Source organism: Macrosteles quadrilineatus, unplaced genomic scaffold (genome assembly GCF_028750875.1).
Source record: "Macrosteles quadrilineatus isolate MER2022 unplaced genomic scaffold, UCM_ALF_1.0 Scaffold_1__1_contigs__length_201487025, whole genome shotgun sequence".
Lineage (NCBI taxonomy): Eukaryota > Metazoa > Arthropoda > Insecta > Hemiptera > Cicadellidae > Macrosteles > Macrosteles quadrilineatus.
In genome coordinates this window covers 158,034,223-158,059,403 of record NW_026542594.1, presented here as the reverse complement: position 1 = coordinate 158,059,403, position 25,181 = coordinate 158,034,223, and the positions used below count along the sequence as shown (strand labels likewise).

General features: G+C 39.1%; 1 protein-coding gene across 2 annotated transcripts in view; it reads right to left on the bottom strand.

Annotated features, from left to right (window-relative positions):
- Positions 1–25,181, bottom strand: part of LOC128988364 (lysine-specific demethylase 3A-like) — a 170,488-nt gene that overhangs the window by 98,521 nt on the left and 46,786 nt on the right. For both annotated transcript variants that reach the window (XM_054409591.1, XM_054409602.1), the window contains exons 2-5: positions 14,268–14,429; positions 11,852–11,968; positions 8,725–8,928; positions 7,456–7,540 (exon numbers count right to left, since the gene is read on the bottom strand). In XM_054409591.1, coding sequence (XP_054265566.1) covers positions 7,456–7,540; positions 8,725–8,928; positions 11,852–11,968; positions 14,268–14,429 — 568 coding nt within the window. The remainder of the gene's footprint in view (positions 1–7,455; positions 7,541–8,724; positions 8,929–11,851; positions 11,969–14,267; positions 14,430–25,181) is intronic.

The following is a 25,181-nucleotide window of genomic DNA, read 5'->3' as shown; positions in this document are numbered from 1 at the left end:
GGTTTAGTTCAGTAAATATGAAAAACTAAGACACCAGGGGATCACGTCCATGCACTCGTCATAATAGACGGAGCTGGTGACTGTAGTCTGTCGCTCTACCATGGATCTAGTTCTGATAGTGCAGGTATATGACCTTGAGCCCACAGTCAGCTCGTCAAGATAGACGGAGCTGCTGACTGTAGTCTGTAGCTCTACCATGGATCTAGTTCTGATAGTGCAGGTATATGACCTTGAGCCCACAGTCAGCTCGTCAAGATAGACGGAGCTGCTGACTGTAGTCTGTCGCTCTACCATGGATCTAGTTCTGATAGTGCAGGTATATGACCTTGAGCCCACAGTCAGCTCGTCAAGATAGACGGAGCTGCTGACTGTAGTCTGTAGCTCTACCATGGATCTAGTTCTGATAGTGCAGGTATATGACCTTGAGCCCACAGTCAGCTCGTCAAGATAGACGGAGCTGCTGACTGTAGTCTGTCGCTCTACCATGGATCTAGTTCTGATAGTGCAGGTATATGACCTTGAGCCCACAGTCAGCTCGTCAAGATAGACGGAGCTGCTGACTGTAGTCTGTCGCTCTACCATGGATCTAGTTCTGATAGTGCAGGTATATGACCTTGAGCCCACAGTCAGCTCGTCAAGATAGACGGAGCTGCTGACTGTAGTCTGTCGCTCTACCATGGATCTAGTTCTGATAGTGCAGGTATATGACCTTGAGCCCACAGTCAGCTCGTCAAGATAGACGGAGCTGCTGACTGTAGTCTGTAGCTCTACCATGGATCTAGTTCTGATAGTGCAGGTATATGACCTTGAGCCCACAGTCAGCTCGTCAAGATAGACGGAGCTGCTGACTGTAGTCTGTATAGCTCTACCATGGATCTAGTTCTGATAGTGCAGGTATATGACCTTGAGCCCACAGTCAGCTCGTCAAGATAGACGGAGCTGCTGACTGTAGTCTGTAGCTCTACCATGGATCTAGTTCTGATAGTGCAGGTATATGTCCTTGAGCACCTCGTCTGCTCGTCAAGATAGACAGAGCTGGTGACTGTAATGTTTTCTGTGCTGTAACCTGCAGCCCAGCCATGGCTCTAGTTCTGGCATCACAGTGGACTGTAGATAACCTAAGCTAGTCCCTGAGGACGTGCAGGTATATGACATTGAGCCCCTCGTCTGCTCATCAAGAAGATAGACAGAGCTGGTCTATGTTACAGTAGTAGTCCTGGAGCTGGTGACTGTAGCCTCTAGCCCAGCTACGGCACAGCGCGATGCAGTAAGCGAGTGAAAGTTTACGGTAAATTAATGGAGTTTCTCTTTAGAAAACGTGACATCATTACGATCTATAGCCTTCCGCCACTTGACAAAACAACAACTACTACCAATGAGTACTGCTGTTTACAAGATTTGCTTGAAAACAGAATACTACATACTCGTTATAATCTAAGGAAATCGTCATTATTTTGAAAGTCGAAAAGAAGTGCATCATAATAAAGTAGGAAAAATGAATTTGACGAATCTTGATTGATATTAGTAGGCTACAAATGAGTAATAAGGCTTTAAACTTGATAATAGTACACAACATTTATACAAAGCTACAACACTACAACTTGAAATATATAAAAAACAAGTCTTGAATCTTATATTATACAGAGGATCATGCCATTAGACAAAGTACAATCAATTAGATATTCCTCAAGTACCCTGCAGTAAAAGACAGAGAGAAAAAAGAAAGAGTATGCAATAATATCTATTGACAATGTACGGATTATGTTACTACTGTATTTTAACCTGCAAAGATATAAAACACACTTACACAAAGAAACTACACTAGAAGAAAAAGTTACTGAAAATATATTAATACATTGCAGCATATAGAGCCTAGGGATATTCTGATGTACAATAAGAATGTTAGAAGCAAAGTAGAAAATTACTAGAAATAAGACAATAAACACTCTTTAGTCCAGTCTGGCTCGTGGATCACGGTTGTGGTTGTGGCTGCGAACAAAAATAATTTCGCCACTCGAGACTGAGATGCGTCACGAAGCGTTAAAGGTCAAACAATAAAGAGGCGATTATGTGGCCTTGATGGCGGGTTTGGTCACGGCGCCACCGCTACAACAATCACGCTCTCTGTCGAACGACAGGTGCAACCTCTATCTTGTGGCCTCTCAACTATCAAGCTAGCCTGAGCTTCTGTAACTCTCAGTCTGATGACAGGTGAAAACTCCATCTTGTGGTATCTCAACTATCAAGCTAGCCTGAGCTTCTGTAACTCTCTGTCTGATAAAAGGTGCAAGCTCCATCTTATGGTATCTCAACTATCAAGCTAGCCTGAGCTTCTGTAACTCTCTGTCTGATAAAAGGTGCAAGCTCCATCTTATGGTATCTCAACTATCAAGCTAGCCTGAACTTCTATAACTCTCAGTCTGATGACAGGTAAAAACTCCATCTTGTGGTCTTTCAACTATCAAGCTAGCCTAAGCTTCTGTAACTCTCAATCTGATGACAAGTGAAAACTCCATCTTGTGGTTTCTTAACTATCAAGCTAGCCTGAGCTTCTGTAACTCTCAGTCTGATAAAAGGCACAACCTATATCTTTTGGTCTCTTAACTATAAAGCTAGCATGAGATTATAGTAACTCTCAGTCTGATAAAGGTAAACTCTCCATCTTATGGTATCTCAACTGTCAAGCTATCCTGAGCTTCTGTAAATCTCAGTCTGATGAAGTGCAAAATTTATCCTGTGGTACCTTAATTATCGAGCTTTCCTGAGGTTCTGTAACTCAGTCTGATGACAGGTGAAAACTCTATCTTCTTGTGGTATCTCAACTATCAAGCTAACCTGAGCTTCTGTAACTCAGTCTGATGACAGGTGCAAGCTTTACTTTGTGGAATCTTAACTGTCAAGCTAACCTGAGATTATGTAACTAAGTCTGATGACATGTGCTAGCTTTATCTTTTAGTACCTTAACTATCAAGCTATGCTGAGCTTCTGTAACTCAGTCTGACGGCAGGTGCAAGCTTTATCTTTTGGTATCTTAACTGTGAAGCTAACCCGAGATTCTGTAGCTCAGTTTGATGACAAAATGAGCAAGTTTTATCTTGTGGTACCATAACTATTGAGTTATCCTGAGATTCTGTAACTCTCAGTCTGATAAAAGATGCAAGCTCCATCTTATGGTATCTCAACTGTCAAGCTATCCTGGGCTTCTGTAAATCTCAGTCTGATGACAAGTGCAAAATTTATCCTGTGGTACCTTAATTATCGAGCTATCCTGAGCTTCTGTAACTGTCTGTCTGAGGACGGGTGCAAACTCTATCTTTTGGTCTCTTAACTATAAAACTAACCTGGGCTTCTGTAACGCTCAGTCTGATAAGAGGTGCAAGCTCAATCTTATGGTATCTCAACTGTCAAGCTATCCTGAGCTTCTGTAACTCAGTCTGATGACAGATGCAAGCTTTATATTTTGGTACCTTAACTATCAAGCTATCCTGAAATTCTGTAACTCAGTCTGATGGCAGTTGCAAGCTTTACTTTGTGGAATCTCAACTGTCAAGTTAACCTGAGATCCTGTTACTAAGTCTGATGGCATGTGCTAGCTTTATCTTTTAGTACCTTAACTATCAAGCTATGCTGAGCTTCTGTAACTCAGTCTGACGACAGGTGCAAGCTTTATCTTTTAGTATCTTAACTGTGAAGCTAACCTGAGATTCTGTAATTCAGTCTCAATACAGGTGTAAGCTTTATTAGTCGGTACCTTAACTATTCAGCTATCCTGATATTCTGTAACTCTCAGTCTGATGACAAGTGCAAGCTTTATCCTGTGGTACCTTAACCATCAAGCTATCCTGAGATCCTGTAACTCTCAGTCTGATCACAAGTGCAAGCTTTATCCTGCGGTACCTTAACTATCAAGCTATCCTGAGATCCTGTAACTCTCAGTCTGATGACAAGTGCAAGCTTTATCCTGTGGTACCTTAACTATCAAGCTATCCTGAGATCCTGTAACTCTCAGTCTGATCACAAGTGCAAGCTTTATCCTGCGGTACCTTAACTATCAAGCTATCCTGAGATCCTGTAATTCTCAGTCTGTTGACAAGTGCAAGCTTTATCCTGTGGTACCTTAACTATCAAGCTATCCTGAGATCCTGTAACTCTCAGTCTGATGACAAGTGCAAGCTTTATCCTGTGGTACCTTAACTATCAAGCTATCCTGAGATCCTGTAACTCCCAGTCTGATGACAAGTGCAAGCTTTATCCTGTGGTACCTTAACTATCAAGCTATCCTGAGATCCTGTAACTCTCAGTCTGATGACAAGTGCAAGCTTTATCCTGTGGTACCTTAACTATGAAGTTATCCTGAGATCCTGTAACTCTCAGTCTGATGACAAGTGCAAGCTTTATCCTGTGGTACCTTAACTATCAAGCTATCCTGAGATCCTGTAACTCTCAGTTTGTTGACAAGTGCAAGCTTTATCCTGTGGTACCTTAACTATCAAGCTATCCTGAGATCCTGTAACTCTCAGTCTGATGACTAGTGCAAGCTTTATCCTGTGGTACCTTAACTATCAAGCTATCCTGAGATCCTGTAACTCTCAGTTTGTTGACAAGTGCAAGCTTTATCCTGTGGTACCTTAACTATCAAGCTATCCTGAGATCCTGTAACTCTCAGTCTGATGACTAGTGCAAGCTTTATCCTGTGGTACCTTAACTATCAAGCTATCCTGAGATCCTGTAACTCTCAGTTTGTTGACAAGTGCAAGCTTTATCCTGTGGTACCTTAACTATCAAGCTATCCTGAGATCCTGTAACTCTCAGTCTGATGACAAGTGCAAGCTTTATCCTGCGGTACCTTAACTATCAAGCTATCCTGAGATCCTGTAACTCTCAGTCTGATGACAAGTGCAAGCTTTATCCTGCGGTACCTTAACTATCAAGCTATCCTGAGATCCTGTAACTCTCAGTCTGATGACAAGTGCAAGCTTTATCCTGTGGTACCTTAACTATCAAGCTATCCTGAGATCCTGTAACTCTCAGTCTGATGACAAGTGCAAGCTTTATCCTGTGGTACCTTAACTATCAAGCTATCCTGAGATCCTGTAACCCTCAGTCTGTTGACAAGTGCAAGCTTTATCTTGTAATCCCTCAACTATAAAGCCATCCTGAGCTTCTGTAACTTTCAGTCTGATGAAAGGTGCAATCTCCATTTTATGGTATCTCAACTGTCAAGCTATCTTATGGCCTCTCAACAATGACTAGTCTTCTGGACAGTTTTAAGGTCTATCTTGAAGTATCCCACCTTTAAGCTAACCTGAGCTACTGAAATCCTCAGTCTGATGAAAGGTGCAAATGGTATATCAACTGTCAAGCTATACTGAGCTTTTGTAAATCTCAGTCTGATGACAAGTGTAAAATTTATCCTGTGGTACCTTAATCATCGAGCTTTCCTGAGCTTCTGTAACTGTCTGTCTGAGGACGGGTGCAAACTCTATCTTTTGGTCTCATAACTATAAAGCTAACCTGGGCTTCTGTAACGCTTAGTCTGATGACAGGTGCAAGCGCTTGCAAGCTCGAACCGGCGTGAGAAAAGTCAACATAGTACCAAGCGTGTGCGTTCACAGACGAAGCTTGTGCCGGTTAGCAAGCGATTGTTACAAGCTCTGACAAGCACGCAAGAACGTTTCGTACTTGTTTTCCGGCTCTTGTTGACCGAACCAATCAGTTAAAAACTACTATCAGTGCAGTATGGATGTTGATGAGTTGATAGCTCAAGTATTTAGAGCTTCAAATTTCCAAAAAAATATATTACCCACGTATTGTGGTTTTTCCCTAGAATGTTCAATAACGTAACCATAACATATATGTATTAAGATGATAGACAAACACAATTAATTCAATATTAATTAAATGTTGGATTTTTTATAGATGAAAATTGTATACTTTTACTCCATTTACCTAGAAAATTAAAAAAATTGAATATATCTCACAATATTATTTGCATCATAATTAATCAGTTACATAGGGTGTTTAAAACTCCCTTCGAGTATTTTTTGGGTTTTATTATTGGACCAAAACTCGTTCTGGTGCATGGATAGAGGTTGCTTTGCTTATGCCAGTTCCCTCAAAACTTCACTAAAACACATGAAATTTTCTTGAGGATGTAATTAAACGTGGGTAACTCCATTCTCATACAAGAAAAAAACCTCACTTTGTCAAATTTCAATTCAGGAAACAGATGGTGGTATTCCCCGAACCGATGGTGGTCTTCCGCGGTTAATTGCATGAACACCTACTTTCCTTCTACGAATTTTTAATTCTACATTTTCAATCAAAAATAACTCTTCATCACTTTAGGAAGATATTTTCTCAAAAACTGAACTTGAAATGCAAGCGTTTGTTGTGAACACACAACAGCATTCTCAAGCGCTTGGAACAAATGCTGAAAGTTAGTTACTTGTAACCAGCTTTTTTTGTGAACGCACCCTATCTTAACTGTCAAGCTAACTGATATTCTGTAACTCAGTCTGATGACAGGTGCAAGCTTTATCTTGTGGCATCTCAACTGTCAAGCTAATGTGATCTTCTGTAACTCTCAGTATGATGAGATTTTTTTACTGCAGTGCCACGTTGACCAGGATAAATGTGAATAGTAAATACTATGTTATATGGGAGAAAGATGTGTAGCATCCAGCTTTTCTCATGACATTTTTGAAAACAGATATTTACTTATCTACTTTTATCTTATTTTTTAGAAAAAATTGTTCAAGTTTCAAATTATATTTCTTTAACTTAATGCATATTTTTTAGCTAAATCAGATGTAAGCAGTTTATCATCAATATACTTTCTGGCTTAAAAATATAAAAGTTGCCCTAGTAAATAATGTTAAACCGTTATCTAGGATACTTCCCTAGAGCCAATTAATCTAGGTAGCCTTGAATAGTTGCACCACCAAAGAAAGACTGTGGATACTAAAAGTCACCTTCAGATCTTTGATCTTAGTTTTAAGGTGATTCCAATGGCGTACATTAGATTCCTAGTTTAAGACTGGACTGGCCTCTTTTGAGTAGTCCAGTTAAGTGGGAGTATTTTGCTCAAGTTCGGCAAATCTATTTTATTCATACTATACAATTAAAATTCAAAATACACTTTTTTCTTTCCTGTATCAGAAAACCTCCTTACTCATGAAATATAATGTTACTGATTTTAATTGGGAATCAATCTAACTTGTTTAAAGGGATGTTTGTAATAATTAAATCAGAAAATGGAAATTCGTTCAGTCTGCAGGTTTGTTGTAGTGGGGAAATTTTTCAATAATACACAGGGAGGTTAAATAGTGTGGAATCTTGTAAGGAAAAGGTTATTTTGTCCAAATAATTGTGTCAGTAATCAAATACCATTCCATGAGCTGATAGTAATTGGAAGGATCTAGAATGTTAGATTACTTATGATGATTGACTGACCTCTGTCTCCTATGAGCCTCATCTGGACCAGGGTGGGGTCTTCATTGTGGCCCTCCAGCACGGTGTCATCAGTCACTGTCAGCTCCTGGAACAGACAAGACATGTCAGTACAGTAGACTGTAGGAATAACCTAATCATTGAAACACACCATAACAAGTATGTGTCATTCATAGCATGTCAGAAAGCTGCAACTGGGGGGTATGAAGATTTTTATATGTGCTACTATACTATTTGTAATTGGCCTACTTAGTGACATCTTCCACAACCTTGCCCGTGTCTTTAGCCACGTGTAATTGAAAGGCTTGTGAGTCAAGGCATGACCCCCTATATACAGGGCAGGCCTTTGTATTGATGAAGGTAAACTAAGCATTGTGTGGATAAGAGTAAAGGACTGATTGGATAGGGATACAGGAAACTCATCCAATCAGAACCTTCTGGTTAATAGTTTGACCTTTAACCTTTAACTCCCAAAGTATACAGTATAGTACAGACACAACGCCTTATACCAGTTGTTATTGCTTTGTTAAGTTCCTTTTGATTTCTTAACTGTATGAAAGTGAAATGTATATTTGTGGGGGTTTCCATAATTAATACAGTGAAATTACATTTATATTTAGAGATTTGAGTTTAATCTCAAAATGGAATAAAACAACAACAACAATGGACACAACAATGGTGTGATAACAATGGAAGGCAATAATATTTTATAATATTTTTTGGGGGCGTAGCCACTGTCCCGAAAAAAGTTGTGTTAAATAAGTTTATTCTTTAAGTACCAGATTTATATTATAAACCATAGAGAAATAAGGTACAGAGGAAACATGCTTATGGGACGACCGTGCACTTTCATGCTCTGGTATGTTGGGCTGGAAATATATACTTGTGACTAGCAAAGAAAACCCCAAACCCTCAAACGGAGAGCACTGTATGAAAATTCCTATCAAACAGGGCACTGGGTCTTCCTCCACTATGAGCAACATACATTGTGTTGTATGTAGGCTACATGATGGTGAGGGGGTGGAGGTGGACTGAACCTTAGACACCTCACCAGCACTAGTGTATATAAACTAGTGTGTATTACCAGTGTTGTGGTTGATGTTCATTTATTGAGACTATGAGAAATAATTTATGTTGATTGCTACTGATATCTTTGCCTTTTTTTGCATCCAACAAGTGTAATTCTGTTACTACAGGAGATCATAGTGTTATTCAAACTTTTACTGATTTTGAGGTTAAAACACTTGAAGGAGACACAACAGTGTAACTCACATGGGTAGCCTCGTTGTAGCCACAGATGACGGCGGTGTACCACTGTGTGGTGCCCTCGGCTCTGTACACTTCCACCCTGAACCCCACCAGGACCGAGGGGGTCGTGAGCAGGATCTGCTGACCGTCCTGCGCCTCCACCCAGCGACGTGCCGCCTCCCGCACCGCCGGGTAGTCCTTGACACCACGGATCTTGAGGTCCCATTCCTACAACACAACATCTCAACATGAGTTATATACCAAAACTAAGGAAAGGCTCTGCGCATAGCAGCATTCAGCAATACCGAACCGACTAATAAACCTTTTGCTAAATAGAACTTTCTCAAAAGAAGATTTCAAAATTTAAAATTATTGTATCATACACTCCATATTCAAGAGCATGTATGTGCCAGTGGCGGTATCAAGGAGGGCTATAGGGGCTAAAGTTCCCTTCCCATTGGACCCTAAAAAACATGTTATCATATATTTTGTCTTTAAAAAACTCAACAGAGGTTTTTGGACAAAGTTCTAGACGTTATACTCCGCGCCAAAGCTGGTGGCGGCTGAGGGATTAGGACCGCCAGGTAGAACTACATAGGTCGGACCTGCTCACCGACCTGGCCGGTCTAATCCCTCAGCCGCCACCAGCTTTGGCGCGGATTATAAATGACTTTAGAAAGTCACCAAACGTCTTTAAAAATACCAACTTTTCAAGGGGGAGTACCCCCGGACCCCGCTCATTCTTGGAAACACCCCGCGGTAGCCCCCCTCCCCTTAACAAGGCCATAGAACCGCCACTGTACTGCTACGTAATATAAGTATTAAGGAACTTTAAACACATTTTTGGTTTCCTTGGATGTAAATACAAGACAAAAAGGTAAGTAAATGAAATACAGTCAACACATCCTACTTGGCATTGACCAGCAATAAAGAGACAATTGGCAAGATAAGAACTAACAAGCGACAACTGCGGGTGGTAGTGGGAGGGACGTGAGAGAAAGAAGACGCGACTATGGATGGAGGGGAGAGGGAGGGGTGTGAGTAATCGTCTGTGGGAATGCTATCAGATGGAAGCGACCTTGGCCATTATGCAACGAAGCCAATTACAGGACAATGAGCGGAAGCAGGGCGGACACGCAGGTGTGGAATGTGCCAGATCACGAACACTTCCGGTAACGTACGTCCACCTCAGCAGTAAATAGTCTAAAGTATTACCTTCTTGAGACAAGGAACCATCCATGACGAGAGATCAATATCACCAATACTTCTTGCCCTGTGTTTTACATTAGCAGTCAGCAGTCTAGTACTGTATGGCCTCCTTGTGACAAGGCAACCATCCATGACGAGAGATCAATATCACCAATACTTCTAGCCCTGTGTTTTATATTAGCAGTCAGCAGTCTAGTACTGTATGGCCTCCTTGTGACAAGGCAACCATCCATGACGAGAGATCAATATCACCAATATTTCTAGCCCTGTGTTTTATATTAGCAGTCAGCAGTCTAGTACTGTATGGCCTCCTTGTGACAAGGCAACCATCCATGACCAGAGATAAATATCCCCAACACTTCTATCCCTGTGGTCCACATTAGCAGTAATCAGTATAGTATCACCTGAACAACCAACCATGTCAGGAGAACAATATGCAATAACAGATGTACTTGATCCTCTGCTAATGCAGTAATCAGTAGAGTATCACCTGAACAACCAACCATGTCGGGAGAACAATATAACCAACACTTCTATCCCTGTGGTCCACATTAGCAGTAATCAGTATAGTATCACCTGAACAACCAACCATGTCAGGAGAACAATATGCAATAACAGATGTACTTGATCCTCTGCTAATGCAGTAATCAGTAGAGTATCACCTGAACAACCAACCATGTCGGGAGAACAATATCACCAACACTTCTATCCCTGTGGTCCACATTAGCAGTAATCAGTATAGTATCACCTGAACAACCAACCATGTCAGGAGAACAATATTACCAATACTTCTATCCCTGTGGTCCACATTAGCAGTAAACAGTATAGTATCACCTCTATGTGATGAACAACCAACTATGTCGGGAGAACAATATCACCAACACTTCTATCCCTGTGGTCCACATTAGCAGTAATCAGTATAGTATCACCTGAACAACCATTCATGTAGGGAGAACAATATTACCAATACTTCTATCCCTGTGGTCCACATTAGCAGTAATCAGTAGAGTATCACCTGAACAACCATTCATGTCGGGAGAACAATATTACCAATACTTCTATCCCTGTGGTCCACATTAGCAGTAATCAGTATAGTATCACCTGAACAACCATTCATGTCGGGAGAACAATATCACCAACACTTCTATCCCTGTGGTCCACATTAGCAGTAATCAGTAGAGTATCACCTGAACAACCAACCATGTCGGGAGAACAATATTACCAATACTTCTATCCCTGTGGTCCACATTAGCAGTAATCAGTAGAGTATCACCTGAACAACCATTCATGTCGGGAGAACAATATTACCAATACTTCTATCCCTGTGGTCCACATTAGCAGTAATCAGTAGAGTATCACCTGAACAACCAACCATGTCGGGAGAACAATATTACCAATACTTCTATCCCTGTGGTCCACATTAGCAGTAATCAGTATAGTATCACCTGAACAACCATTCATGTCGGGAGAACAATATTACCAATACTTCTATCCCTGTGGTCCACATTAGCAGTAATCAGTATAGTATCACCTCTTTGTGATGAACAACCAACCATGTCTGGAGAACAATATCACCAACACTTATCACACTATGGTCTACAATATCACACTATCCCTGTGGTCTACGTCAGAAGTATTAGGCTATATCACCATGTTTAGAAAATTCCTGCCTTGTGTCCTACACCTCATCTTTTTTAAATCAGAACAAGCTTCGTAGCATACATACACACAAATGCCGTAAAATATTTGTCAGATAAAAAATATATGGTGTTATTAGTCCGACTCACCATCTTTGACAGGTTGAGGTGCACACAATAACACTCAAAATCAACATATTAATAATATTTGTACTATTTTTATACCCATAAACGTAAATTTTGATTACATCCAAGCCAGTTCCAAAACTTGATAAATAAATACGCCAACAATATTTGTTTCTTACCTTGTACGGAAGGAGTGTAGTCGGATCCTTGAACGCGAGTTCTTGATCCACCAAGAATTCCACGGGCTGAAGTCTCTGAGACGACAAGTCCATGGTGGCCACCAGTGACGTGAATGTCTGCAAGATAACGCCCAGATTCAGAGGTTGGGGAAAAAAAACATCGTCACTAAAAAATTCTATTGTAAAAGTTCGTAAAAAGACTGCTTCGCGAAGGACACCGCTTGTGTCGTGCGGGTGACGATGTCTCAAGGAGATTACGGTTTAACATGAAACAAGCGTCACGCTACAACTGTTATACTTTGCGCTACAACTACTAGTACAGTAGTCCATAAACATTGATTCGTATATTTCCGTTGCAATGTTCAGAGTGTGATGTAACCTAAAAATGAACTTTTTAAAATGGCGTCATAGTAAGCTCATAGTTCTTTAAACCGGCCGAAAGGAGGTACCAGTATGTGTCGCGAGGGGAAAAAATCAATAAGAGTCAAATCACACTGAAAGAATGGACATGCATGTTCAACAGAGTAGGTTTCAAATAACATGACACTGCGTAGACGTTAAAGGGGATTGTTATTTCAGTGCCAGTGGTATGTGGGGCTGTGTAGACGTCAGGGGGTGGGGTAGTTATTTTAGCATCAGTGATTGTGTGGGACTGTGTAGAAGTCTAAGGGGGGTTGTTATTTCAGCGCCAGTGGTATGTGAGGCTGTGTAGACGTCTAAAGGGGGTGGGGTAGTTATTTTAGCATCAGTGATTGTGTGGGACTGTGTAGAAGTCTAAAGGGGATTGTTATTTCAGCGCCAGTGGCATGTGAGGCTGTGTAGACGTCTAAAGGGGGTGGGGTAGTTATTTTAGCATCAGTGATTGTGTGGGACTGTGTAGAAGTCCAAGGGTTTTTTTTATTTCAGCGCCAGTGGTATGTGAGGCTGTGTAGACGTCTAGAGGGGGTGGGGGTAGTTATTTTAGCATCAGTGATTGTGTGGGACTGTGTAGAAGTCTTAAGGGGGTAGTTATTTCAGCGCCAGTGGTATGTGGGACTGTGTAGACGTCTAAAGGAGGTGGGGTAGTTATTTCAGCATCAGTGGTGAGACTGTGTAGAGTAGACGTCTGGGGAAGGGTGCGGTAGTTATTTCAGCACCAGTTTTATGCGAAACCGTGTAGACGTATATAATAAGGGTAGTTATTTCAACGTCAGTGGTGTGGTGGCATGTGGGACTGTAGGACGTTGGCGCAGTGTCAAGCCGTGGGCGCAGGGTGCTGTTGTGTGGCGACCTTGTTTATAATGAATACATCAACATGCCACCGATCAGTAAACAAGCATTCCCGCCAAGATGTAGCACGCCGCTCACTCGGCAGTCAGCAATTCAACATGAATTTGCACATTTGCACAGCCAGAGGAATGTGTTTCTGTTTCTAAAAGTGATTTCAACTGAAATCAACAAATCTTCACGAGTCAACGACCTATTTAGTCATTTGGCAAGTAGTACATTCAATTTCTTAGGAGTAATTTCACACAAAAGTACTTCTCAAAGCTATTGCCAAAGGTTAAAAATATGCCACAGTGCTTGGGCATCCAGGGGAAGGAGCAAATCAGAATATCTAAGTATAAATGCGCTAATTATTTTTCTTCATTGTTTTGTCATATAACCTTGCCTGATAAAATTAATAATTTTTATTCAATTTCCAATATAATTATAGTTTACTTATTGCAAAACTGGCTGCTTCAGGAGTTGATTCGACGTAGCTTTCAGAACGTAAATAATGTTAATGACTAATTTAATATTGATCACATTAGAATAAACCAGTTAGAAATTTGCATACGAAAGCTTGAGTGCGGTTCTGGTGGAGCCTTAATGAATCCCAAAAAGACTATAAGCCATAGGCTAAATTATATATTTTACCTTGCTCCAGTCAACAAACCGCTTGGTTATGTGTAACCAATTGTTTCTAATTTGTGCTATGTGCAGAGAAAGGGACAACCTCTTAGCAGCCGCTTGGGGCTTGAATTTATCACGGGTATTTGTGTTGATAAGAACTGTAAAACTAAGAGCCGGTAAACTAAAAAAAAAAAAACACCTGCGATTCCATGCAAATTTTTTCAAGATCGATTACAAGGTTGGATTTCTATGTGGACTCGACACGCTGACCACTAGTAGAAATAAAAACTCATAATGAAAACAAATTTGGTACGGTGACACTTAAGTGTTGTGATATACGATTAGAGGGTAATGTACAACAACGGCCGAGCGTGTCAGATAGGCATCGGGCGTAAAGATGCCAACCTGGCACGTGGACACGCGGTCAACCTTGTATAACCGGGGAAAGGGAAATAGAGCCGATCCGCTCCACTTGGGCTGTTGCAAACCTCAGCGCGACCAATCAGGCCCGGCCTTCCACGGCACTCAGCTAGATACTTACAAGTGCCGGCCACAAGACGGACGACTTGAGGCTGGTGTAGGGGTCCTTCCTGTCGCACCACACCAGCGACGACTCCACCATGAACACTTGGAATATGTTGTCCTTGTACACGCTGATCCACTCTCGTCGCTGCCACTCCGTGTCGTCATACTCGACCAGAACCTGCAACAAACCGACCCAACAATAAGTCATCAGTTACATGGGTCCCTCTACAACTCACAGCTGTTTCAGTTCAGATACAGTTTTTTAGAAGCTAAAGATTAGTTAATGCTGTTTATTTATTACTTCTCCCGTGGAATTGGTTGTCTTCGGTTACAATCTCATAACGAAGACTCATCCTTGAAGAAGTACAGGGTTCCCACAAAAATATCTTTAGTGAATTTTCGATTTTCCCTGACCTACCCTGACCGTTTTCTGTTAATTTACCTGACCACGGAAAATTTTAGATACTGTGAGTTTTCTTAATATTTAGATATAGGTTAAGTATTTATTACTTTAAAACAACTTTTTTTTAATTTTAAAAGGCCTCCGCCATCTTCATAGCCGCTCTTTACACCTCCTTTTAAAAGCGAATTTCTCATATAGGGAGTGTGTCATTAACGCATGCCTCATGGTAAGATATAGACCCGGGATTGATTTTTCTTTTGTTTTTCTATAAAAAAAAAACCACTCCAGGACTACATTCCCTAAAGCAACAAACCTAAGGGCTTATTAAAATTGATGATATTTAATAGAAAATAAATCAGACAATATTAAGGGATTATTTTAGTAGAAAACCAGCCTGGTATATGGAAATCAGCTTAGTCTGCAGGCTTGCTGCGGCGAAGGAAATCAGAAATCAAATTTAAAATAGTTATAGCTCTAAACAAAACAAACATTGAAATAAAAATTACATTACCCACAGATTTTTCAGAAGTTTAGTCATCTTTTCAGCAACTAGGCCTCTCTAATTTTAACGTAGCTAATCATCCAAAAAATTAGTAACGCAATCTATACAAGTTTTTAATAAATTTCCCTGACTTGCGGCCTTTATTAAAAACTTTCCCTTGCCTTATACAAGTTTCCCTAACCTTCCCTGACTTTCCAGTTCCGTGAGAACCTTGAAGTATCCCACTATACCCTCCATGGTTCAACGTTTCTTCAAATTGCCTTCACTAACCCTTGCTGTTCGTAGGGTTTAGCATCTCACGAGTTTTGGCAGGGATCGTCAGGAATGATCGATCTAGCCCTGTACTCTTTTTTACTATACACCTATTAACTATTTGACATGTTTAAAATTTAGCAATTAAACATGACAACTTTGTTAATTCTTTAGAGCAAGCAGTGAGTAGAAATAGAATGTGCTTACATTTACATTGTTTTCTACAAATGCATAGAGTACCTAATAGTGCAAGGTAATATCATTGACTATTGGATAGTCAAAGGTAATATCATAGATTGGCCAACACACGTTTTATCTATGGTAATATCGAACATATACAGTTTCTACTTCGGTGTTTCAACATGTTAAAGTAAACAGTCAATAAGGTAACGGCATAAACAAGTTGAAACTGAAAGGGCGTATCAAAATACGCCACGGTTCACAGATCTTGAAACAACCAACAGTTTTTAATGGCATTAATTGGTCATTAAGTGTTTGAAAAGCGATAAAGGTCGAACTTTAAAACTGGATCGCCAAACTAAATGAGAGTTTAATGATGTGGCTGATTTGTTTTCTTTGCCACAAGATTTAAATCGCCTCGAGTCAGCAATCCTCGATAGGTTTGAAAATTATTTGAATCAATATCTGCTACTCTTTTAATGTAAACGCAGATAATCTTAAGTAGTATCTTACTTCTCTGTGATGTACGGTAACGGTACTGAAGAATGAATCTAACGTCACATATTATACAATCCAACAAAATGGGAAGTAAGATTTTGCTTAAAATAATGTCATAATGACTATGGTCGTGTTAGAATGCAGCCTCTGTCACAATTTAAACACACAACAGCTGGTTAAAGGCGAGCATGACATCTCTCGTACATAAAAAATAACAAATTTTTTATGAAACAGTATTTTAAAGACTCTTTCGAACTTTTGACTCACTACAAGTTCAATGTAACGATGAATGCGCATAATGGCTGTGCAGTGGTGCAGTGTAGGCCTACACATACACAGTACACACAATATTCTACTCAGTTTCCCAGGATTGAAGGACAGAACACTCGCTGTGGCACACAGGAAGCGGATCAATCAACACACACACACTCGCACGGTTATTATTTATACTCGGAGAACACTATTATGGTAATGTGCGCTCGCGTGCGGGAGATATCGATCTCGGCGCAACAGGCGCAACACTCACACGTCACCGTACAACGAGAACGAACATCAAAACATGCACAGCACAGGCTGCACAGCACACTGCTGCATATGCTTTGATCAAATAAATGTAGACGATATAATATGAAACTACCGCAAGGGCATGTTTCTTTTAACATTAACGCAAATGACACAAAACCTATCAAATGGTATCAGAAATCTTCAACGACATTCTTTTCCTTAGCATAAATCTGTAGTAAACAAATCGTCCACCATCAATCGACCTTAAACAGAGTTCATCAATGTTTAACAGTAGGCCTATAGAACTATTCTGTATACTTATTATTCAGACCATTTATTGTAAACGTGTCTTTAAATAGCGTGATTCGGGCTCTGGAGTACGGGAATTGTAGTTCACATAGAAATTCATTATGCTTAAAATGGAGGTACAAAGAGCACCCTTAACAGGACTTAGGTTTTTTTAACTACGCTACAGAATAATTATGGGCTTCAACTTAAGCCTAAAAACGGTTTACCCAAATAAAATTGATTATTTTCTGTATGGAGTACCAATGGATAGAAACAGTTAATTATTAGTGAATTTATAATTGTAAATGTTTGTATTAGTTGTATTTTATAACTGTTGTAAATTCAAAACTCAAATTACCTGGAACATTTTTGTAAATAAAGTCTATTCTATTCTAGTAAATTTCCTATTTCCTTTAGTAATCAATAATGTACACAATATACCATTGCACTTTCTTACACTTTTTGACCCAGTCATAACGAGGTTCTTGGTAAAATTTACGGATTTTCAAATCTGTTTAATTTTAAAATAATATCGTACTAGTTGCTCTGCCCGTGCTTCGCTACGGGATCAGATTGCGGAAAAGAATAATTTGGTTTTACTTTAAAATACTGTAATATACTATAAGAAACAGATACAACACACTTACCAGGAAACATATAGGAAAAGGCTCAATCGTACTTATTGATTATTTAAATGAATATCTCTTAATGTATTACAGTACCATTATTTTATATAGGCTAGTGTATATCATTTAAAATATATGCAAAAGTACAATTCATTGACCAGATGGCACCAAGAAACAATTCTTCTTCTTCTTGTAAACAAATGAAATTAAATAGCAGAACAGCATTTCTGACAACAGCTGGAGTTTCATAACAATTTTTGTTTCCTATGTTAATCTTATGGAGAAATACGTAACTTTAAAGGGCCCCAGGGCCTCACTCTCTAATTATTTCCCTAAAAAGAAAGTTTCCTGCACAACTTCACGTTACGCTGTTTCCAATGACACCAAAAACATGTCAATCGGTTCAGTAGTTTCGGAGGAGTAATTGTCACAAAAATCCTGCTTGCGTATTAAATAAGTAAATAGAATAGATATAGATTATAAAAGGGTTCTAGGCGAGTGGTTGGATTTTGTTGTCCATTTGAGTATGGGATGCGACTAACAATAGATTAGGTGAGATTATTTGAAAATGACTACATAATTACAGATAAAAACCCAAAATTATATACACAAAAAATGAAAGCCTATTATATGATAATGTACCAATAAAACATAATAATTCAATTACATTATAAATATAACTGCAGATAAAAACAATTATTTATATCATAATTAAATGTTGGGATTGTAACTGCATGATTACCACACTAATAAATTAAGGAAGTATCGATAAATATTTTGTGTGCTTCTTAACCAACTACCCGAGTCAAATCCTGATATCCTCTCCCGCTCCCCCAAAAGATCTGCCGATGTCGCAGAGGTTGCTACATCAAACCCAAACCCCCGTCCCTGACCCTTTGTAGTCCTACTAGGAATCGTGATCACAACTATTTATACTTCCTCCGGACTCTGTAAATGCTTCATTAATTGAAGAAACGATTTTGTATTTTATATTTTACAGATTACAAAATCAGTTACAATCATAATACAGTATCGGCATTAAGCTCGATTCCACTGCTTGAATCGTCAGTCATCTCCGGTATTCGCGTTCATTAGCAGCAAATAGCGTTAGGGTAAATCTGCTGAGTGATGGTGATATAAAACGTTGCGGCTTCTCGACTACAATTCAACCGTAAATTACGTGGGATCTAAGAATCAGACGTTTATTTGAATATTTCCCCGATTCGCCTCAGTTGATCCGCAAAGAGAAGAGGCGCAAATTGAATTAGTCCCTCGTCTTGTATGATAAAATGAAATGGCATCAATAGCGGACTGCCCTCCCAAAAGCTTCCTCCGGAATAAGCGGAAATCCTCTCCCTTTGCCAACAATGAGTAATTTAGTTTGGTTCCCGGCCGCTAGAAGCAGCACCAAACGTTCCACCGCAGTTCCAAGATGGCCGCGGAGGCGGAGTCAAGCTCGCCGCGCCCACAACACGTGTGTTGTCATGGTGATACGGCGGCCATGTTGAACCCCCCACTCCACTGTTGTTGCTAACAACCGTGTTTCCCTCCACAAACGGGATTTAGTGTTTAGTCGGGATTTGATCGCAGAGCGGGAGGCAATTACGTCAGTCTTCGGAGTTCCTGTTTTTACGAACGCAACTACACTAGCATTATTTACAACATGTGTTTCAACCCAGAAATTATTAACATTAAACAAATCTGGAATTTCTACAACATAATATATTGATAAAAATAGTATATACACATGTATAATGGTTGACATTGATAATGTATTTATGGTTAAAATAATAGATAGTTATTAAGATCATAAATCAATTTAAGTTATTTTATCCGTCTACTCTAAATTAAAATTTTTAAAATGCTAAACGTGATTACAAAATGTTGCTTCAATGAAGTAAAAGTATGTTTTTCTATAATAGCTATTATGAGCGCAATTTGTTCGTATTAAGTTTGCAACATTAGATTTTCCTAACACCCAAGTTAACATTTTTTATGTATATATATAATTTTAGTTATGCTTTTTTAAGGTTACGTATGTTATTTGCTTGTTAACTAACTTATGTCACGGAAAACATGTTACTGTAGTTACTCCACAGCTGTTATTGGTCTAGAAAAGACAACTCTGTGAAATCAGCTGATTAGGGTGCGGCAATGAGCTATTTCGCGTAGCTTACTGTTTACAGGTATGGCAATGTGATAATTTCCATGCAGTGGTAAGAAAAAAAATTTAGAAATATAGTACAAAATTTTATATATATACGCACATTATGTGTGCATGGGAGTTGTGTACTAAAATTACTTTGACTCGTTGCTGGGGGACGTTAAAACAATAATTTTATTGTTTCTCTATGCCTTACGCTAGATATCAGTACTGGTTGAACAGAGTACTCGTAAAACTGGAAATATTATGTACGCTAGCCTGGATGTCCAGTGTACAGGGTTTCAAAGATAGTTTTTACTTTGAAAGTGAAAAGGGGTAGAGTGTAGGCCTACAGTAATTACTCAGACCGTGTAAGGAAAGATGTGTACTGTAATTATTTACACTACCTTTGTACAGAGATAGCGTGAATTGTATTTACTCACTATGTAAGGTAAGACAAGATGTGTACCGTAATTACTGTATCTTTGTACAGAGCTAAAGAGAACAGTAATTAATTTGACTTGGCAATAACCATATTATAATATACCTGACTGTGCTTGTGATGTAAGATGTGTACTGTAATTATTTACACTACCTTTGTACAGAGATAGCGTGAATTGTATTTACTCACTATGTAAGGTAAGACAAGATGTGTACCGTAATTACTGTATCTTTGTACAGAGCTAAAGAGAACAGTAATTACTTTGACTTGGCAATAACCATATTATAATATACCTGACTGTGCTTGTGATGTAAGATGCGTACTGTAATTACTCTATCTTTGTACGGGACGAAATGCGCTGTAATTACTCTGTCTGTGTACAGGAAAGTCATGCACTGTAATTACTCTGACTGTATACAGGAGAGTCATGCACTGCAATTACTCTGACTGTATACAGGAGAGTCATGCACTGTAATTACTCAGACTGTGTACAGGAGAGTCATGCACTGTAATTACTCTGACTGTATACAAGAGAGTCATGCACTGTAATTACTCTGACTGTATACAGGAGAGTCATGCATTGTAATTACTCTGACTGTATACAGGACAGTCATGCACTGCAATTACTCTGACTGTATACAGGACAGTCATGCACTGCAATTACTCTGACTGTATACAGGACAGTCATGCACTGTAATTACTCTGACTGTATACAGGAGAGTCATGCGCTATAATTACTCTGACTGTCTACATGATAGTCATACACTGTAATTACTTAGACTGTGTACAGGAGAGTCATGCACTGTAATTACTCTGACTGTATACAGGAGAGTCATGCACTGTAATTACTCTGACTGTCTACATGATAGTCATACACTGTAATTACTCTGACTGTGTACAGGAGAGTCATGCACTGTAATTACTCTGACTGTCTACATGATAGTCATACACTGTAATTACTTAGACTGTGTACAGGAGAGTCATGCACTGTAATTACTCTGACTGTATACAGGAGAGTCATGCACTGTAATTACTCTGACTGTATACAGGGGAGTCATGCACTGCAATTACTCCGACTGTATACATGATAGTCATACACTGTAATTACTGAGACTGTATACAGGAGAGTCATGCACTGTAATTACTCTGACTGTATACAGGAGAGTCTTGCACTGTAATTACTCTGCCTGTGTACAGGATAGTCATACACTGTAATTACTTAGACATGCACTGTAATTACTCTGACTGTATACAGGGGAGTCATGCACTGCAATTACTCCGACTGTATACAGGAGAGTCATGCACTGCAATTACTCCGACTGTATACAGGAGAGTCATGCACTGCAAATACTCTGACTGTATACAGGGGAGCCATACACTGTAATTACTCTGACTGTATACAGGGGAGTCATGCACTGCAATTACTCCGACTGTATACATGATAGTCATACACTGTAATTACTGAGACTGTATACAGGAGAGTCATGCACTGTAATTACTCTGACTGTATACAGGAGAGTCTTGCGCTGTAATTACTCTGCCTGTGTACAGGATAGTCATACACTGTAATTACTTAGACATGCACTGTAATTACTCTGACTGTATACAGGGGAGTCATGCACTGCAATTACTCCGACTGTATACAGGAGAGTCATGCACTGCAAATACTCTGACTGTATACAGGAGAATCATGCACTGTAATTACTCTGCCTGTGTACAGGATAGTCATACACTGTAATTACTTAGACATGCACTGTAATTACTCTGACTGTATACAGGGGAGTCATGCACTGCAATTACTCCGACTGTATACAGGAGAGTCATGCACTGCAAATACTCTGACTGTATACAGGAGAATCATGCACTGTAATTACTCTGACTGTATACAGGAGAGTCATGCACTGTAATTACTCTGACTGTATACAGGAGAGTCTTGCACTGTAATTACTCTGACTGTGTACAGGAAGTCATACACTGTAATTACTTAGATATGCACTGTAATTACTCTGACTGTATACAGGGGAGTCATGCACTGCAATTACTCCGACTGTATACAGGAGAGTCATGCACTGTAAATACTCTGACTGTATACAGGAGAATCATGCACTGTAATTACTCTGACTGTGTACAGGAAGTCATACACTGTAATTACTTAGATATGCACTGTAATTACTCTGACTGTATACAGGGGAGTCATGCACTGCAATTACTCCGACTGTATACAGGAGAGTCATGCACTGTAAATACTCTGACTGTATACAGGAGAGTCATACACTGTAATTACTCTGACTGTATACGGGAGAGTCTTGCACTGTAATTACTCTGACTGTGTACAGGAAGTCATACACTGTAATTACTTAGATATGCACTGTAATTACTCTGACTGTATACAGGGGAGTCATGCACTGCAATTACTCCGACTATATACAGGAGAGTCATGCACTGTAAATACTCTGACTGTATACAGGAGAGTCATGCACTGAAATTACTCTGACTCTATACAGGAGAGTCATGCACTGCAAATACTCTGACTGTATACAGGGGAGCCATACACTGTAATTAATCTTACTTTGTGGACATTAGTGATTTGGTCTGTAATTATTTTAACATCGTACAGGGGATACGTGTTTGCACTTATCCTGATTATGGACATGGGATACGTTAAATGTAAACTATTATTCCACCTTATATACTAGGCGTGGGGTAAAGGGAAGTTTCAAAGAATGTATTAATTATTACTACGCTGCATGTACAGGGAATCTTGCTTCATCTAAGCGGAGTTTTTCAACTTAATTTTTTTATCGAGAATTTCCAAAGTTCTTGTATTCTGTTTAATGTGATGGATCTGAGTAGCAAAGACAGGACACTAGGCCTACTGATGTATTCTACTTCTACAATCTACAGTATTGTTAAGCGGATATTTTGTTTTTATCCTGCCTCTAAGTTAAATCCATAATTTACTGTCGATTATATACTTAATATTTTGTTAGATTCACATTAATAACACTCACATTGCTCGAGAGTAATTGGAGATACAATTAAATTTACTGCAATTTGTTCACTATATCTGATGGTTTATCGTACTCATCAAATTCGTATTGTGTTTTATATATTTATATCCTATATATTAATATAAGCAAGCATGTTTCTTGAAAACCTTTTTCCTCAGCTCGTGTGCATCGCAAGGAAAAATCTGCGCCAGAATCCCTTTAAAAATTAAAATAGGCTCAAAGATAAGCACAAAAAATCATTTTAAATTTGAAATAAGATGGGTCTCATTATGGGTTGCCATGATGGCGACGAAATAACAATGAAATATAAACAGAAAATCAAAACCAATGGAAGAAATTCTAATCACATGTTTTATAGTTTACAGCGTGGGGTGAAAATAGAGAAGTCTGTACTGTACATATTTTTGGTCGAGTTTTCGACCACCAGACGACCTCTAGTAAATATAATATGTTTATGTGTTGGTTTCAAGTATGTTGGAGTAAATGGTTGTAAGAAATTGATCTCCCTTTATAGATCAGTAGTTCTCTTACAAGTATGGTCTAGTCATTTGATATACATCTCGTTTGAGGAGTTTTAAGGTGTGATAGGGGTAGGCTCACACACATTGTAACCCATTGTCTGTGGTATGCGATACAACTTTTTCTATCGATCAAGATCCATCTGTTTAAAACTATTTTAGATTAGTTTATCTAAATCTGTGTGCGCTATTCTCGTAAACACAATATTACGCAACAAGAATCTCTGGAATGTAAAGAATAGATGAGTTTAGACGTGTGGTTCAGGTAACTGTGGTAATGTAAAAGTTATCTAAGATGGCAAGGTTGTCAGTGATAAGCCGCAGTAGGTGTGGGATGGGGAGGAGCGGCCTTGAGCTTATCGGCGACCTAACAGCTGTGATAGCAACCCCGCCCCCCTCACCGCTCCCTCGCTGTCATATTTTTTTTTTTTTTTTTTTTTTTTTTTTGTCCTAGGACGCTAGGCACGAGCCTGGGATTGTTTTTCACATTACTTCAGGCTAGACCTAGGGGTTTATCTATTGACTTTGCAACATATTCTATCAAGCAAACAGTATCATTGACAAAAAATAGAAATATTTGTAAATGACTACCCCCACCATAAAAGGCTTAACGAGGTAAATGAGTTTAGAAAAGATGGGCTTTCCGGACACCGAGGTGAATACTTACAGGGAATTGTATTCAACAAAATATATATTGTATGTCCATTTTTTATTCAGTATATGTACCTACTTTTAGATGGAAATAAAATGGGATACTTTTATATTTTACGGAGGCCACTTATTAGTGCGGTTGGTTGTTTTAGGTTGGGTTATCATAAATATGTTTGTAGAACTTTCCTCGTTTCGTTATGAATCAAACGATACCAGATGAACCATAAAAAATATATGATAACCCAGCCTAACAACCACCGCAACGAGGTGTCTAAGTGGCTTCCGTATAATACGTAAGTACAATAAGGTAATATCAAATATATAGCCTAACACTAAATTTTAATATAATCAGAGTAAATAAATGGTCTTACTATTTAACATCGTAATCACACGTATTATTACTTTTATAATCAGATGCGTGATAATCTAACGAAATACTATAAAAGGTTCTGATATCTGTATTTAGGCCTACTGTACTATATTCTGAATTCTCTATCCGGTTCACGACCGGACGATTTTGACCGGAATAGCCGATGCCGTTGTCAGGGAAAATAGACGAAAACGCCAGTGAATCATGTTATGTAATTATGATTATGAGGGGAAACCCCTCAATCCTAAATGCCTATAGGTTTGTAAGTGGAAAGTTAAAAGTTCACATTCGCACGACAAGCGGGCGTTTAGTGTTCTCCATCGAACGGCGAATATAGTTGAGAAAATTTTGTTTCCTGAATGCTATACATTGAATCAACACTACAATTAATTAACTTTTAACTTGGGTTTAGTTTTAATTTAAACTCTTTAAAATGTAATTTTTGAATTGTTTAGCGTTTTTCATAGAAAATCTTCAATAGAATACATTGGATCCTCAGCGACAATTTGTTATTTTTTTGTATTCTTTTAATTTAAAGTTTT